This window comes from Haplochromis burtoni, unplaced genomic scaffold (assembly GCF_018398535.1).
Source record: "Haplochromis burtoni strain Fernald_Lab_line unplaced genomic scaffold, NCSU_Asbu1 Contig_127, whole genome shotgun sequence".
NCBI classification, from domain to species: Eukaryota; Metazoa; Chordata; class Actinopteri; order Cichliformes; family Cichlidae; genus Haplochromis; species Haplochromis burtoni.
Genome location: NW_024582488.1, coordinates 131,171 through 146,831, shown reverse-complemented (window position 1 = coordinate 146,831; position 15,661 = coordinate 131,171). Strand labels below are relative to the sequence as shown.

The 15,661-nt window shown below is 44.1% G+C and overlaps 2 protein-coding genes across 12 annotated transcripts in view; one reads left to right on the top strand and one right to left on the bottom strand.

Annotated features, from left to right (window-relative positions):
- Window positions 1-6,775, top strand: part of fgd4a (FYVE, RhoGEF and PH domain containing 4a) — a 55,630-nt gene extending 48,855 nt beyond the window's left edge. For all 8 annotated transcript variants that reach the window (XM_005930363.3, XM_005930365.3, XM_042224086.1 and 5 more), the window contains 13 exons: window positions 833-922; window positions 1,038-1,183; window positions 1,414-1,570; window positions 1,713-1,851; window positions 1,962-2,020; window positions 2,107-2,253; window positions 2,629-2,801; window positions 3,069-3,099; window positions 3,192-3,272; window positions 3,362-3,487; window positions 4,157-4,294; window positions 4,624-4,764; window positions 4,860-6,775. In XM_005930363.3, coding sequence (XP_005930425.1) covers window positions 833-922; window positions 1,038-1,183; window positions 1,414-1,570; window positions 1,713-1,851; window positions 1,962-2,020; window positions 2,107-2,253; window positions 2,629-2,801; window positions 3,069-3,099; window positions 3,192-3,272; window positions 3,362-3,487; window positions 4,157-4,294; window positions 4,624-4,764; window positions 4,860-5,123 — 1,692 coding nt within the window. In that variant the 3' untranslated portion in view covers window positions 5,124-6,775. The remainder of the gene's footprint in view (window positions 1-832; window positions 923-1,037; window positions 1,184-1,413; window positions 1,571-1,712; window positions 1,852-1,961; window positions 2,021-2,106; window positions 2,254-2,628; window positions 2,802-3,068; window positions 3,100-3,191; window positions 3,273-3,361; window positions 3,488-4,156; window positions 4,295-4,623; window positions 4,765-4,859) is intronic.
- Window positions 6,776-7,227: 452 nt separating this feature from the next.
- The window catches only part of nup205 (nucleoporin 205), a 16,369-nt gene continuing 7,935 nt past the window's right edge, over window positions 7,228-15,661 (bottom strand). The window contains exons 22-42 of one of the 4 annotated variants that reach the window (XM_014336163.2): window positions 14,960-15,074; window positions 14,652-14,801; window positions 14,430-14,504; window positions 14,170-14,327; window positions 14,002-14,082; window positions 13,728-13,919; window positions 13,425-13,626; window positions 13,232-13,330; window positions 12,917-13,062; window positions 12,531-12,722; window positions 12,312-12,433; window positions 11,997-12,129; window positions 9,859-9,985; window positions 9,669-9,742; window positions 9,395-9,523; window positions 9,043-9,169; window positions 8,698-8,870; window positions 8,432-8,561; window positions 8,103-8,231; window positions 7,886-7,962; window positions 7,228-7,691 (exon numbers count right to left, since the gene is read on the bottom strand). In XM_014336163.2, the coding sequence (XP_014191649.1) occupies window positions 7,539-7,691; window positions 7,886-7,962; window positions 8,103-8,231; window positions 8,432-8,561; window positions 8,698-8,870; window positions 9,043-9,169; window positions 9,395-9,523; window positions 9,669-9,742; window positions 9,859-9,985; window positions 11,997-12,129; window positions 12,312-12,433; window positions 12,531-12,722; window positions 12,917-13,062; window positions 13,232-13,330; window positions 13,425-13,626; window positions 13,728-13,919; window positions 14,002-14,082; window positions 14,170-14,327; window positions 14,430-14,504; window positions 14,652-14,801; window positions 14,960-15,074 (2,784 nt within the window). In that variant the 3' untranslated portion in view covers window positions 7,228-7,538. Of the gene's footprint in view, window positions 7,692-7,885; window positions 7,963-8,102; window positions 8,232-8,431; window positions 8,562-8,697; window positions 8,871-9,042; window positions 9,170-9,394; window positions 9,524-9,668; window positions 9,743-9,858; window positions 9,986-11,996; window positions 12,130-12,311; window positions 12,434-12,530; window positions 12,723-12,916; window positions 13,066-13,231; window positions 13,331-13,424; window positions 13,627-13,727; window positions 13,920-14,001; window positions 14,083-14,169; window positions 14,328-14,429; window positions 14,505-14,651; window positions 14,802-14,959; window positions 15,075-15,661 lie in introns of all 4 variants that reach the window. The other 3 variants (XM_014336164.2, XM_014336161.2, XM_014336162.2) reach the window with 3 other exon arrangements.

Below are 15,661 nucleotides of genomic sequence, written 5' to 3'. Positions count from 1 at the left end.
ATTAGTCTCGATCCGAGTGATTCTACTGGCCAGTGCATTTTGCTATCTATAATGTCTTTTTATTGTGAAAGTTGTATTTTTGGGAAACAAAAACAATGATCGGCATGTGGATGCATTGATAATGAGTGTACCTAAAGTTTGTTCTGGAACCTTTCAGGTGAGCGTCAGTGTGCTATTGTCACGGCTTCGTGGCTTTACTAACCACTCGCCTGAGGCTTAGTTTTATACAGACGTGTAACTTTGTTGGATTTGGTGTCGTTTCCCTTCTTCCACATTTTCATTTCCCATTCGAAGGTCCTCGAGCACCACATCAGTTCACTGTTAGCGTCATGTTAATGAAACACACACAGGTGCTGCTTGCTGTGTAACAACAGCAAAGCTGTGCTGAACACAAGGCTGCAGTGAACAGCAGTGCGTTGAACCCACATTGGTAGATGTACAGCTATAAACGTTGTCTCGCTCACTGGTCACACAGTTCTTGTAGTTTCAATTCAGTTGTGAACGAAATCTTGCAAAGGGAACTAGCAAAGGGACGGGAAGCTACGCTTTCAAAAAAAGATGTGGGAATTGACAAAGCCATTGTTAGAGAAGTATCAGACGCTGTTAAGTTGCCAGTAAATGATGTGACTCTGTATGTGTCCGTCTCTCAGCAGAATAGCACTTTCACACATTAGTAACTGAATAATTCCCAGAATAATCTCAGTTCAATTTTACTGCAAATCGGCATGCAGGTAGTTTACATGGCAACGGCAAGACTTTCATGTGCTATAGCCAGAAATGCACGAATTCACGTGTGTGTGTGTGTGTGTGTGTGTGTGTTCTCTCTTTTCAGGAGACAAACGAACAGAAACTATTTAAAATCGCCAGCGAGCTCTTGCACACAGAGAAGGCTTACGTGGCTCGACTGAACCTGCTGGACCAGGTGAGGAACCCAGCGAGAGGCCACTTCTGTTTTCTTGACCATTTTCCATTGTAAAAGGTTTAACATTGCGCAGAACAGAAACCCTAATTTGTAGCCACTGTATATGTCTCTTCAGGAGTTTTGTGCTAAGCTAATGGAGGAGGCCAATAAGGGAACATTCCCTGTGGACGTAGTAAAGAACATCTTCTCCAATATCTCCTCCATCCACGCCTTTCACAGCCAGTTTCTGCTTCCCGACCTGGAGAAACGGATGGGAGAATGGTGAGATTCAGCTACTCGAACTAGTGCTCATACATGTGCTGATGCAGCTGCTTGTACCGCTGCACTGATGATGCATGAGGTCAAGATCAGCAGTTTTGGAGCTATTTTAATACATGTACACGTACAAGGAATAAAAATGGACGGTTCAGCCAGTGCAAGCTACAAAGAAACTGTCTTTGTACTAAATTAGATCTTTTACTTTTACAACCCCACCCACATCTTTCCTGCAGGGACTCTAAACCTCGCATTGGGGACATCCTGCAGAAACTCACACCCTTCCTCAAAATGTATGCAGAATATGTGAAGAATTTCGACAAAGCCATGGAGTTGCTGAAGCAGTGGACAGACCGTTCACCTCAGTTTAAGGCTATAATTCAGGAGATACAGGTATGCACTGTGTAACAGAGTCCAGTAAAGGAAAAAATGCATTTTCATACCGTGTTGTGGCTTTTATGCTTAAGCGTCTGTTGTGTTACGAAGCATTTGTATGATAAAGGAAAATCAAAGCTTTCTTGTTCTGTCTGGACAGAGTCAAGAGATCTGTGGGTGTCTAACGCTTCAGCATCACATGTTGGAGCCAGTGCAGCGCGTCCCTCGATATGAGATGTTGCTTAAAGACTACCTGAAGAAGCTGCCTCAGGACGACCCCGATCGAAGAGATGCAGAAAGTAAGTAGGAACGGCACCTGAACGCTGCACAGTGAGGAATCGGGTTCATTTCACTGAGGGTGTCTAAAATTATTCTGTTAAGTTTCTGGATTATCTGCCCTTTTTTTCAGGATCATTAGAGATTATTGGAACAGCAGCTACTCACTCCAACAGTGCCATAAGAAAGTCTGTAAGTAAAGATTGGCTTTAGCCAGCTGATACAGATCCTCTCTAACAGTTTCTCATTTACTAAGATGAACATAACATATCTTTTAGGAAAATCTAAAGAAACTGCTGGAAATTTACGAGATGCTGGGTGAAGAGGAGGACATTGTTAATCCTTCCAACGAGTTCATCAAAGAGGGCCAAATCTTGAAGCTGGCGGCCAGGAACACGTCAGCAATGGAGCGATACCTCTTCCTGGTGAGAGAAACACTATATAATGAAGGACACTGCAGGGAAATGTGCTGAGGCGAGACTTTGCCCGCACCAGTCAATTGAAACAAGTGAATCATTTCTTGCTAGGACCACCTCTGTGTAAGGATACATCAGAGGCACATGAAGAAGTCTCTCAATTACTGAGATTGCCAGATGATGTGATTAACTTGTGTCTGTTTCTAATTAGCTGAACATAGAATGTGCCCCGTGTGCGTGATTCGGGTTACCTGCAGAGTTTTAGGTTTTCACCCTCAGGAAGGAAACTGTGCCCAGAAATCTAAACTACAATAGTGCTGATGCATCCAGCTTACATGGTTGCATAACTCAACTGCAAAGTGGTTTTTCCCCCTTTTCTCCTAGTTCAACAATATGCTGTTATACTGCGTCCCGAAATTCAGCCTGGGAGGTCCTAAATATACGGTGAGGACTCGAATCGGCATCGATGGGATGAAGGTCCTGGAAACAATCAATGAGGACTACCCTCATACCTTCCAAGTGTCTGGGAAGGAGAGGACACTTGAACTCCAGGCCAGGTACTCTTTTTCGAGCAGCATTAACACACAATATGCAAAAGTTAAATTCTCCATTCAGCACCAAGTGTTAAGCACTCTGTTAAAAGTGCAAAAACAATGTTATATGTATGAAACGGCTGCTAAATGACTACACCCGGTGTTCATTTTCAGATCCTGTAAATCAGTGGCTCTCAGCCCTTTTGCTGTTGTGTGACAGATTAATTTGAACGCATCCTTGTCTTTTATGTGTTAAACTGAATTCTGTTTCTGTTTTCTCCACCTCATCAGCTCAGAGCAAGACAAGGCTGACTGGATCAAGGTACGTAATTTCCAGGTGATTTTCCTATTTAACTCTTCGTTTTTTCAAACAAATTTAAAGTGACACCCCCTGTCGTGCTTATTCTTTTCCAGGCTTTCCAGGCGATCATCGAGATCTTCCAGCAGAAAAACGAGTCATTCAAGAATGCACTAAAAGACATGGACGAAGTGTCGGTCAGTGTTGGATCAAATTGCACAGAGTTGAATTGCCCACACATGTCTGTGCTGCCACAGTGAGTGGGCTTTTTTTCTTTTAATGGCAGAAAGCTGAGCTGGGAAAGCGCGCGCCGCGCTGGATTCGTGACAACGAAGTGACAATGTGTATGAAGTGTAAGGAGTCTTTCAATGCTATTACACGTCGGAGACACCACTGCAGAGCCTGCGGCTACGTGAGTAATGTTTCTGTTGTGGGTGCCATGCATGTGTATGCACACTACAGGGTAGAGAGGTTAGACCAGGGGTGGGCAATCTCAGTCCACGAGGGCCGGTGTCCTGCAGGTTTTAGATCTCACCTTGGGTCAACACACCTGAATCACATGATTAGTTCGTTACCAGGCCTCTGGAGAACTTCGGGACATGTTGAGGAGCTAATTTAGCCATTTAAATCAGCTGCGTTGGTTCAAGGACACATCTAAAACCTGCAGGGACACCGGCCCTCGTGGACTGAGATTGCCCACCCCTGGGTTAGACCCCATTAGTTGAATTGGGAATACCCAGATACCGCCTATGTGATGTTTTATTCCACCAAATATGTCGAATGATGATTTAATGACGTTTTAAACCACAAAATGTGTGGATCACCCCTCTGAATCTTTGAATTCAGGTGTTTTCAGTCCTGTTGCCATAAGTGTATCGAATCAAACGCTCAGCCACAAAAATCTGTGAACAAATGAGTTGCTCTAAAAACTCACGGAATAGAGTGTTGAGCAATATAGGGAGTAAAAGTTGCTGCCGCTCTGCTGACTCAGTGACTGCAGAGTTCCAAACCTCCTCTCCTCTCCTCCTCTTGCTAAATTGTTATCATCATTGCTAATATTATTGCTGCCTGTCTCTTACAGGTGGTGTGCTGGAAATGCTCAGACTATAAAGCGCCGCTTGAATACGATGGCAACAAAATGAACAAAGTGTGCAAGGACTGCCACTGCATCCTGACTGGAGAGGCGATAGCAGAGGGCAAGAAAAAGGGCATTCTCGAGGTGACTTTTCAGTGAATAAACCTGATGTTGTCTAATACGAACCCTCATTTATATCAGCGAAGATAAGATGAATAACAAAAACAACAAAAACAAGACATTTCAGTGAAACAGCTTCAACAATTTTAAAATTCTAAGCTTGTTGAAGGGTGAATATGTTGTATGGCTGATGGATTAGACTACAATAGTTGTAGCTAACTTACTTAAAACAAGTGACTGTGCACTTGAAAGTTAAAGTGGTAATGGGAGTAAACCGTCATGTGACAGAAATAACATCAGCTGGCGTTCCTGTTTTCTTTTTTTCTTTTGCTGATCTGTGCGCATTTTTGCAGATTGAAGCCGGTCAGTTTGCAGACAGCAGCATCATGTGTGGCTTCCTGCAGCACTCTGAGAAGAGCAAAATTTGGCAGAAGTGTTGGTGCGTCATCCCTGAGAAGGAGAGTCTGGTGCTTTACCTCTATGGAGCTCCACAGGTAAAACAACTACTTCAAGCCAAAAATATGATTGGATATGTTCATTTAGCAGATCATTCACAGTGAAGACGATCTCTCTTTGACTTTCCTCTCAGGATGTAAAAGCACAATGCACCATACCCCTGGTGGGTTATTCTGTGGACGACACCACCCGGCCCACAGACCCACCGGCAAGCTTCCACATCTCCCAGTCCAAGTCCACCCACAACTTTGCTGCTGAGACCGAGGAACTTAAGCAGCGCTGGTTGAAAGTAATTCGAGTGGCGGTGAAGGGAGAGATACCGGAACGTCCCGAGACCAACGGCAGCGGCGTGTCGGATAACAACAACACGGAGGAAGCCAGCACTGATAACACATAAGGGCTTGTTTTCTACAAACTGCTTTTGCACTTGCAAACATGCAAACTGCAGTTGGATTGTTCAAATAAAAAGATGGGATGTGCAGATTTATTCTGCATGCACAAAATACGAACACTTGCTATCCGTTCTGTCGTCGAATCTTTATCTTAAAGACAGCATGGGAAACAAAGTGCTGGATAAGCTGCCTCTCCTCGTGTCTCTCGTGTGTCTTTGTTAACGCCTGGATTTTCTCCTGCAAGATTCACTGCTAGAGCTGTGCTGGATTACTAACAGACACTTCTGATACAATCAACACTAGAACAGAGGGGCCTCAGGATAGATCGCCTTCCCTCAAACAGGCACTATTAATGAAAGCGCAAAATCACTCTCCGTGGACTTGAGCCAGTGGACTACCGCAGACTTAACAAAGTACCCTGTGAGGATGTGAATCACAGCAGGAAAGGTGGTCCAACTAAGTCTGCTGGTGCTGTATTTCTCTGTACATGTACAGTATAAATGTTTGTTTTTTTTCCCTAAATGAACAGTTTTGTTTTTATGTACAGACATTAGTCAGACTTGGTTTCTATTAAATAGAAAAACCTCTAAATGTGCTATAAAGAATTTACAGTATTTCCCCTTTTCTTTGGTTGAGATTGTTCCAAATCTGTAACAGTGATCATGTGGTTGGATAATGATGGTCTCGTCTCTCCTCTTAAAAGCAAAAGAAAGTTTCAACCTTTTAATCTGAAACAAACTTACAGATGAAGCAACATTAACACGTAAAGATGGATTCTGTTAGAAGTAGAGCCCGGTGGATGCGATTTTTAATCCTATGCCAATTTTTTAATGGAGTGTATAATTCCAGTGTTGATATATAAGATGATATTTTTATATATGTCCAGTTACAGCAGTGTTTTTTCACAAAATAGTTACAACCTACTGTGAAGACTCCGTTCGACATGCTCGATGCATTTCTAAACCTCCCCCGAGCAACGTTATCTGCAAATGTAAATTTAGTTCTCATCCTGCGGTTACGTAGCTGTGATGGGCGAAAACACCAGTCAGTCCCAGAGTTGGCTGAATCTGAAATGGCAGCTTTGTACACGTCAGCGTGTTCACAGAGAGAGGAGCAGGGATCATCATTATCCACGTGTCAGGGTTTCTGTTCGGACGCATATGCAGCACAATCGGTATAGCAAGCTGGTGCAACAACTGTAAATGTGTTTGTAATGCTGTAATTAATTTTATTATTTAAAGTAATTTATAGACTACGCGAGCATGATCTGTTAAACCTGGGACAAATGTTTCCGTGTGTCAGCTGAGAAGAGCATTCGGTACATCCCTTATTTTAAGATTATTTTTTTCTTTTTCCACCACCAACCCATGAAATGTGTCACAGAGATCAGTCACAGTCCACGATGGACTGTGGTGAGGAAATGTGCCTATATTTTCCACGGCGTTTCCCCCCTCCCCCCGTGCTCAATGCTGGTGCTCACCTCTCTGAACTATTTCCGCCCGCCCCCAGTCGCCTGTATTCAAATAAAAACTAAGAGCACAAAACTTCTGTCTGCTAGATCTGAATGTAAAAGCTAGATTTTTATGCGTCCTCTCGTCCCTTTCCCAAAGGTTTAAGAATCTACGCACTTTACGGTCTTATAAAGTGTACCTTCAAAGAAAATAAAAGGGAGATTAAATGACTCGTGGCGCTAGAATGCCTGGTGTACAGTGTTTCAGTGTGACACTTGCCCACTTCTGTCAGCTATTGTGATGCTACTTTCACAAAGAGCATCTTGTTGTTTTGGTTCCTGGTTTTGCTTCTCCTGATAAGAAGTTTGAAATGAGTAAACCCAGACATGCATGTAAAAATAGGTGAATCAGTCACTGGTGTTCAGCACAGCAGTGGTCGACGTCTTTGTGATGTGTGTGATAAGCCGTTAGAAAAAAACAAAAAAAGCAGCGTGAAAATGTCACTGTGAGAGTCAGAAGCTTGAAAAACATTTCTATTAATACAGGCTAATCAAATGTCAGCAGACGGTAACCTCGTCTTTACCCGTTAAAAATGAAAGGTGCCCGTAGCCACTGTCGTTCAGGCCATCTATGGAGCGAGGAAGGTGAGAACTGGACATTTAACCGATTTAGAAAAAGAAGTTTATTTTCAAAAATCATCCGAACAAACAAGAATATCAAATACAGTTTAACAAGTAAAAATTTCTTCTGCTTTTTCTTCTCCACATTCTCAATTCCTCAAATGGTGCTACTTGCACTGTGAACGTAAGCATGATCGAAATTGACACTACGAGTTATAGAAGAGGAAGGTCGGGTCAGTAGAAAGGAGTGATGTTGCCAGACATGAAGTCCTTAGCAGTGTCCTGGTTTTGCCTGTTATGAAGGCAGAAGTTCAAACTGACAGAGAAGGTAATCTGATCTTGGCCAGTCTCAGCTTTTGGGCTGTCGCAGCAGGCCGCGGATCCTGCGGACCAGAGCCTGGATAAAAGTATAGCGAGAGCGGACCTGGCTGTACAAGCCCTCCACCTCCAGCAGCTTCCTCTGCAGGGCCTCCCCAAATCCTGCAGCCATGTCGCTTTTCAGCTGCAATCACACAGACAAGAGAAAGAGATTAATTCCAGGCTAAAGGAAAAACCTGATGAAAATCTCCAAATGCTTATGGTTTAGGCCGAGGCTTAATGCATGGCTAGGAAACTGCCCCAGAATGTACAACTGTGTACAAGAGGTACAACACGTCTTAGTTTGCAGACTCATACCAGTTTACAGAAATTTCTTACCAGATCTAGATCTTGTTGGCTGACTCTGGATAGGCTTAGTCCTCGGCCTCCGCTGGCCTGCAGCCCGCTGAATGAGTCTAAAGAATTTGAACATACAGAAATGTTCATGTTTACTCAACCAGGGATGATACAGTGTCTATGCCACATCTGCTCTCAATAACCAAAAAGTGCAATGAACCTATTATTGGGATGTATTCTCTGTAACATGTGCCCCTACCATCTGCGAGGCGTGATCTGTATAAAGTGGATCCAGGCAGCAGCGAGTCTTTGGGGTCAGTGGGTATACAATGCAACAAGTAGTACTCCAGGTGACGCCACAGCACGAATAAGCATGTCTCAATCACATCTAAGCAGGAGTCAGGTCAAGGCTGTCCACAGCTTCTCATGTGGCATTTTTTAAAAATAACTCTTATCAGTGTAAGATAATCAAACACTATATGGCACAGACATGATGGGCAGAGGCAGTTTCAGCGTAGCATTTATCATTCCTGGTTTAATCTTGTTAATCCCATTTCTACAAATGTGTCTGCGAGGGGCAAAGGATACAGGAGCACAAGGCCAGCAGCTTGGCTCTGTTGTTGATGAGCTGGACCAGTCGTCTCTTGGCCAGCAAGCTCCTCTGCACTGATGAGATTTTCTCCACTGCTCCTGGGCCTGAAACCAGGCCTTGGCACAACTACAGAGAAAAGGTGGTTAGAACTGACAGGAAACAACGCTAACAATCAAAACGTATGCAGGATGTACGAGTTTATTTGGTAAACTGACGGTGGTGAAGTTATATCTCTATATACACTGTTGCATCTATCTATTACCTCCTTGAGCTCCTCAGGTGGGAGCTGATCCAGGCTCTGAAGCTTTCCCAGGCTCTGCCTGTGACTTTGGTGGAACCGGAAGAAATCAGCAGCACTATTCTTGAGCAGGTACAAGACCAAACCAAGACTAGGGACCCGAGAGTAAGCCATCGATGGCACGGTGGATGAAAGGTCTTGAAAAGAGGAGGAAGAGTCTATCGTTAAACTGAAAGTGTTTCCGTAAACCGGGAACTTCAGGAACACCACAAGCTCCGAAAACATTCCATAACCATAGGCTAAGCCACATTAACGATTAGCATGAGCCAGATCCTTATTCTTCATAAGTTAGGGTAGAATATCACTGACCAGTGCGTGCTCCGTCCCTGCCAGCTGGCTCGCTGCCTGACGGGCTGAAGAGGCAGATGCTGAACTGAGCCTGGGCTGAGCTCTGCAGCAGGAGGGCCTGGCAGTACTCCATGATGTTAGCACACACCTTGGGACAAAGGACAGCAGGTTCAAGTCACTGACGATGCAGAACTGATAACCCTGACTACAGAGAGAAAACTCCAGACATTTCAGTGCCTCTCTTGTGGATTTTGCCCCAAAGTGTCCACTCCACACTTGGAATACGTAAAATATAAATATGCTAACGGGGAAGCTGGCACTGAGAATACACTTTGCATCTCCAGTTTTACCATTTACAGAATAACCGTCAAACCTGTTGCATGGCCACCTCCATCTCTTCTCGCCGTTCTGCTGACTCTCCAGGTGCAGAGATCTCAGCCTGTTTTAGCAACCTGTCCCGCTCACTTCCTGCCAGACGGCCGAGCAGAGACAGACATAGACGCTAAAAAAAAAAAGAGAGAGAGACATTGCCACTTATGCAAATCTCACACTGAAAAGTAGACGCAGAGGTTAAAGACGGTTGGACAAGATAAAAGTGAAAGTTAGAACAGGTTGGTATGTAATAAAAACTAAGGGCATCATCTGACCTGGAATCTGTTAATGTGACCTTGGAACTCCATGAGCGCAGCGCTGTTGACTTCTCCACCCATCTCAAGGGCACCTGAGACATCAAGTAGTTACTGAGTCACTGATTATAAACACGCGGTTCGCATAAGGCTGATATAACATTAAAAGAGCTTTGTGCTTTCAGTTCAGGGTGACTGCTCATCTTTGTACCTGGCAGAGCTGTTTTACTGATGATGCCAGTAAGCAGAGAAAGTTCCTGCAAAGCTCCCATACTGAGCTCCTGGCAGCGCAGCAGGGACTGAATGGTGTCTGCATGGACTATCAGCCACTGGAGAACCTGCACACAGATATTTGTTGTTTATTATTACTCGCTTTCAAATCAAAAATCAAACTCAACGATTCATTGAGTGACTCAATTATTTAAAAAGAAGAAAAACCCTTTGATCACTTTCTGCTTTGATGCTTTGTTTATTCCACGACTCAGTGGGGCTCATTCGTCCCCATATAAGCGTGAGTGTTTCACCCACATTTGCAACTAGAAATAGACCTGCAACTGAAACTTCTCTAAAGGCACACACGTGCCTCAAACATACCACATCATTAAGCCCATGCAGCCCCCAGGCTTTCAACAAAAACACTGATAACACATCAGCAGGGGTGAAGATGACACGTCATGGTTTAACATGAATCAAGAGTCTGTCTAAGCGGCAAAGAGCAAAGAGGGGGCGACGTTAAGGAGACCATGAGCTCAGGTTTAGGGCCGCCTGCTCCTGTAATCACTGTTAAAACCTTTACTTGGGAAAAAACTGGCAGGAGTCCTTAAGCAAACCATCGTGTGTCACACCAAAGGAAAGCTTCGAAGCTGCTCCCATCCAGCATCTACAGTAAAGCTACAGAAGTTAAATAAAAGCATGCGTATGAAGATGAACTGTTAGCTTAGTCTGATGCAATGTTTGACTTTGGCAGTTTGCTGAAGGCTGCAGCAGGGGTGAATCTAAAGGGGGGTGTGGGGTGTACTAGACCATATTTCATTTCAAGGCTTTAATCCCATTATTTTACAGATTTATGTAAAATATACAAAACAGGAAAAATGTGATATTAAGTTAATGACATTAATATTTAAGCAGATAAAAATGGAAGCTCACCCCCCCCCTCTCCACAGCGAAGTAAAATACACATAGGCTAGTAAAAACTGAGCCACTAGCCCGGGACTTTCTAGGCTGGACACTGAATCATTGTTAACATCTAAACCATCACAAAGTTGTTGTTTTTTTCCTGCAGCAGGAAACGTTGCATCAAAATAGGACAAACCACAGAGAATATCCACACGCTCGAATTTCATCATTGTAGTCATGAGATATTTCTTTAAAACCTCACACTCCCACGTGCACATGTGTCATTAACACGATTAAGCAAACAGACACACACAAAAACGCATACACATGATCGAATACAAAATCAACCTAACCGAGAAAATGTCATTTTCTCTCTTTTTGCCTTCCAAGAAAACCGCGTGAAAGCCATTTTATTTTAGGCTTTAGTTTAAGCTGCATGTATGCCTTATTTGGATTCAGCTGTTCTAGAGATTATACATCTAAGCTTCAACGTGTCCAGAACTCTGCTGCCCGTATTATCACCACATCACCCCCTCCGTCCTGCAGCAGCGTCATTGGCTCCCAGTCAAATATCGCACCAATTTTAAAATACTTTTGTAAACATTTAAGGCTATTCATCAACTCTCCCCTCCATATCTCTCTGATATGGTTCAGATCACCACTCTGCCCCCCCGCCACCATGGGCAGCAGTGCTTTCAGCTGCTCTGGAATTCCCTACCTCCTGATATAACAAATACCACTTCCTTTTCTCTTTTCAAGGCTAGACTCAAAACTCACCTGTTCAGAAAAGCTAATCCCACATAACTTTTTCCATTCTGCTATTTTAAATCTGTTTTACCTTTTATGTTTTATGATTTTGTAAATTGCCTGCTTTTAATGTTTCTGCTGTGTACAGTGTCCTTGGGTGTTCTGAAAGGCGCTTTCAAATAACATGTATTATTATTTTTTTGTGCATTTTTGAAAAAAAAGAAGAAAATAAAAATTACAACTATTGCAATTTCTAAAATAGAAACCAATGAGCAATTCATTTTGACATAACATAGGATTTCTCACCTGATAACTCAATAACTGATCGAATAATCAATTACTAAAATTTGGATTATTACAGCCCTACATTCAGCCGAGTAAAAAAAAAATCAACCAAACACGAAAACAGGAAATCAAATAATAAACTCAGACACCTGACAATATTTGAAATGACAAAGCTCAGGTCTAACAACGTTACACACTTACTTGTGCTGCCCCCTGCTGATGATTTATGGAGGTGGAAGTCAGAATCACTTGAAAGAGCCTTAAGGTTGGTAAAAGAATCTGTCTGTAACGGTCCATAGGGCTGGGGATGAAGCCCGATGGGTCCCTCATCACCCTGCAAACCATAGAGGAACAGATGCAAACACAAGGGAAACTAGAAATATAGATTTCAACAGCTCTGAATAAAGGGCAGAGTTGTTTTAAAAAGGGATAGAAGATGTTTACATATCAAATATAAGAACTTTTTAAAAAGACAGCTAGTCCTCTCACTCTCTCCTCCTATCCCCACATCCATACCTGTGTGCGTCGCTGTCGGGCACCATGTCAAACACCTGACACTCCATCAGCTGTGCCACCAGCCCACAGCGCAACAGCTCCACGGCTCCCTGCCCCGTCTTAGCCACACGAGTCAGCAGAGCCTAAACACGCAAACAAGCTTGTAGCTTCACAATCTTCCACTCATTGAGGCTGGTGTGTTCAATTTTAGAAACTAAATACTGAAAACTGTCTCCTCACCATCTTGCTTTCAAAGATGTAGAGTGGTTTGAGGAGAGGTGGCTGTGGTGTGAGCAGGCTCTGTAGCGCCACATCATCCTGCCTCAAGCTCTCCACCAACGACCGCAGGTAGCCACTGTTGCAAATATACAGCAGCCACTGATTCTGACGGTCAATTGACAGGATACGGTCCAGCACGGCCATGGCCAGCATCTAACAGGGCGGGGGGGCAGAATACTTGTTAGGCTTGGTTAACATTAAAACAGAGAAGTGTTGATAGAAGCAAAAGATACTTGGAATTCCTGAAAAGCATGTTAGGATGCTTCAAGATTGGGGGCAAAGAAAAAAAAAAAATCACCAAGAGGCTGAAATAGGCAGAGAAAGCTTCATGTAGGTTTAACCCTTACTCTGCTAATTTCATGGCCGTCACAGGCATCTCGGCACACAACCTCCATGAGGGCCTTGCCGTAGCTCTCGATGATCGCAAGGTTCTCCCGCTGCAGTTTGGAGAAACCATCTTCAGGAGCTGTGAGACGTTCCCACATTGCTTTGCCTGCTGCAAACACAAAGACATTTTCTCAGACAAACCCACCGTTCCTTTGAAATGATACTAACAGACAGTATATGTCAGAAAACACTAACAATGACTTTTTTGTAAAATAAAGAGAGGTCCAAAAGGACTCTCTTATTATAACCTGCAGTGTGTGATTGCTCCTGTGTACCTGTCTGCAGAGTGTCCGGTTCTTCAGGTTTCTGGGCAATTTGCAGATAATACAGCAGAGAGCCATACAGGTGAGCACGCAGACGCTGATATCCGCCTCCTTAAGGTGTGAAAGACATTACAAAAACGTACTGGGATCAAAGTATATCCTCAAAAGTTTCCCCATGTGAGAAATGTGGGTTTGAGTCACTAACCAGTAGAAAGTATAAAGTCCAGCAGCTTGCGCAGGATCAGGTGCAGCGCAGAGTTGGCGATTGACGCAAAGCCAGAGGATGCTTCTAATCCCACCCCCTGCTGCTGCTCAGACAGCACTGATTGGCTGAGGTGAGCTGTCAGTGTGAAGACCGCTCCGGCAACAATGGGCATCAACTCCCCTGCTGCATCCTCTGATAACACCTAGACAAAGCACAGTTACAAAACCTTGAGTATCGAACACTGAGACCAGCTCCTTATTGGACAGGACTGGATATTACTGCTACACTGACGTGATCACTGACCTTATCGTGCAGGTCCAGCAGCAGATCCCTGATGATGAGCTGCCGCTCATCAGCAGGTATCAGATCAGCTGGGCAGGCAGTCAGCAGCGTCTCCACCAGACTCCTCCAGGACTGCAGCGCATGCCGCTTTGCACTCAGGCTCCGACGGACACGGTTACGTTCCACCACTTGCTGCAGAATTGAGTTCACCTCCTAAGGCAAAGTAAACAGCGATGGAATGGAATTACAGCTTTCAGCTAAAATTACAGGACGTCAGTTTGTGAGTTTCACTCACTTCCATTAACAGGGGCCTCTGTCCAATCGCTGCCATTCCCTGCAGCGCGTTCACCTCGGCGACCAGCACTCTGTGAAGCAACTGTGAGGAAAATGAAAACCAACTTCAGAGGCTGAAACAACACATCAGATCAAGAAAATACATTAGACATGGTATCCGGAAACGTACCTTAACGTTGCACACAGTATGTCCCTGCTCATTGACGTGCTCACAGTTGGAGATCACCTGCTCTATCTGAGTGCGTTCAAAGAAGTCCAGCTGCAGCAGCTCAGGCATATCCTGGCTGAATTCGATGGCATCCAGCACGCTCAGTAACTTCCTGCGCACTGATGATGAAAAGCGAGACGATCTGGGGTCATTCTTAAAAACTCCTCACATGTATTCTTCTAATATCTTTCTAAATTTGAAGGTGGACTTGTGACACGAACCTTTAGAAACTGTGTCAAAATGCAGAAAACCGCTGACTGATCTAGTCTCGTCTTCCATGCCAGATTCCCCATCTGCTAAAAAATAAAAAGGTTTTAGGTGCATATTGTAAATTTCCTTTGCAATAAACAGGACTGTCAGCTGTGAGGGCTTGAAAGTTTTCTAAAAAGATCCTTTAAGCTTTTATTTACAGCCATGGAAAGTATAGAGCAACTTTCCTTTACCTGCATGCTGAGCGTGTGGCTGGTCATCCAGCAGGAGGCTGACGAGGCGCTGTGTATGGGAACGCTGGCGGTTGAGTGAGGTCACTCTCAGCTCGATTGCAGCCGTTTTCATGAGCCAAGACATCTGGGAGAGGGCAGCAATCTGGTTACCTGAGGAGAAGAAGGAAGAGAGAAAAGAATCCTGCAGTGTTTTCTGCCCATTATTTCCTCCCTGCATGGATACACAACAACTCGTTTCAAATTAATGCTACTGCTTTGTTGGTAAAACGCCTTTTATTTAACAAGGTTAGCAGGGATTCTGAGCTCACTTGGCAGGATGAAGGGCAGGTGTTGCAGGTGTGAGAACAGGAAATCCTGACTGGTCCTCAAGTAGCGCATTGTGGGTCCAGATGTGTCTGGACAAGCACACAGCTGGTAGATCACCTGAGAGAAAAAGAAAACCAGACAAACACAAAGAAATTTGAAATATTCTGTAACATAAAATCCTCCTGCTAGCTGAGCTACATCTCTCACTGCAGAGATTGGGCCTCATTTAAACAGGGCTCGCAAAATCGCTAGCCCGACGTCCCGGGGCTAGCGATTTTTCTGTTCGGGCTACCAAAATCCATCTCAGCCCTGCCCGTCAGGCTGTCATAGGAAGAAAGAATATGTCAATGCTTTTGCATTCTTTGGCAAACGTAGCTGTCAGTATATGTGACATATTGAAATCGCGTTTGAATTTCCGCTTGTTTTTTGCTTCACTTTCACTTTGCGATGGCGCAAACTGTGAATAGAGAGCGGCAGCTACTGACTGGTGAGTGACAGATTAGTTGCGCACCAGTTCCTCTGACATCGTCTTATCACTCATTAGCTTACTATTCAAACGTGACAAGTGAAATCTCCCGCAGCAAGCTTAAACATGTGATGCAGGTTGATTGCGCAGAGAATCGCTGATCATTATGCAAGTGCCTGTGTAAAAGCAGATGGATTTACGCAGGTATTTTAGTTCTGCAGAGCCAAATAAGACAGGT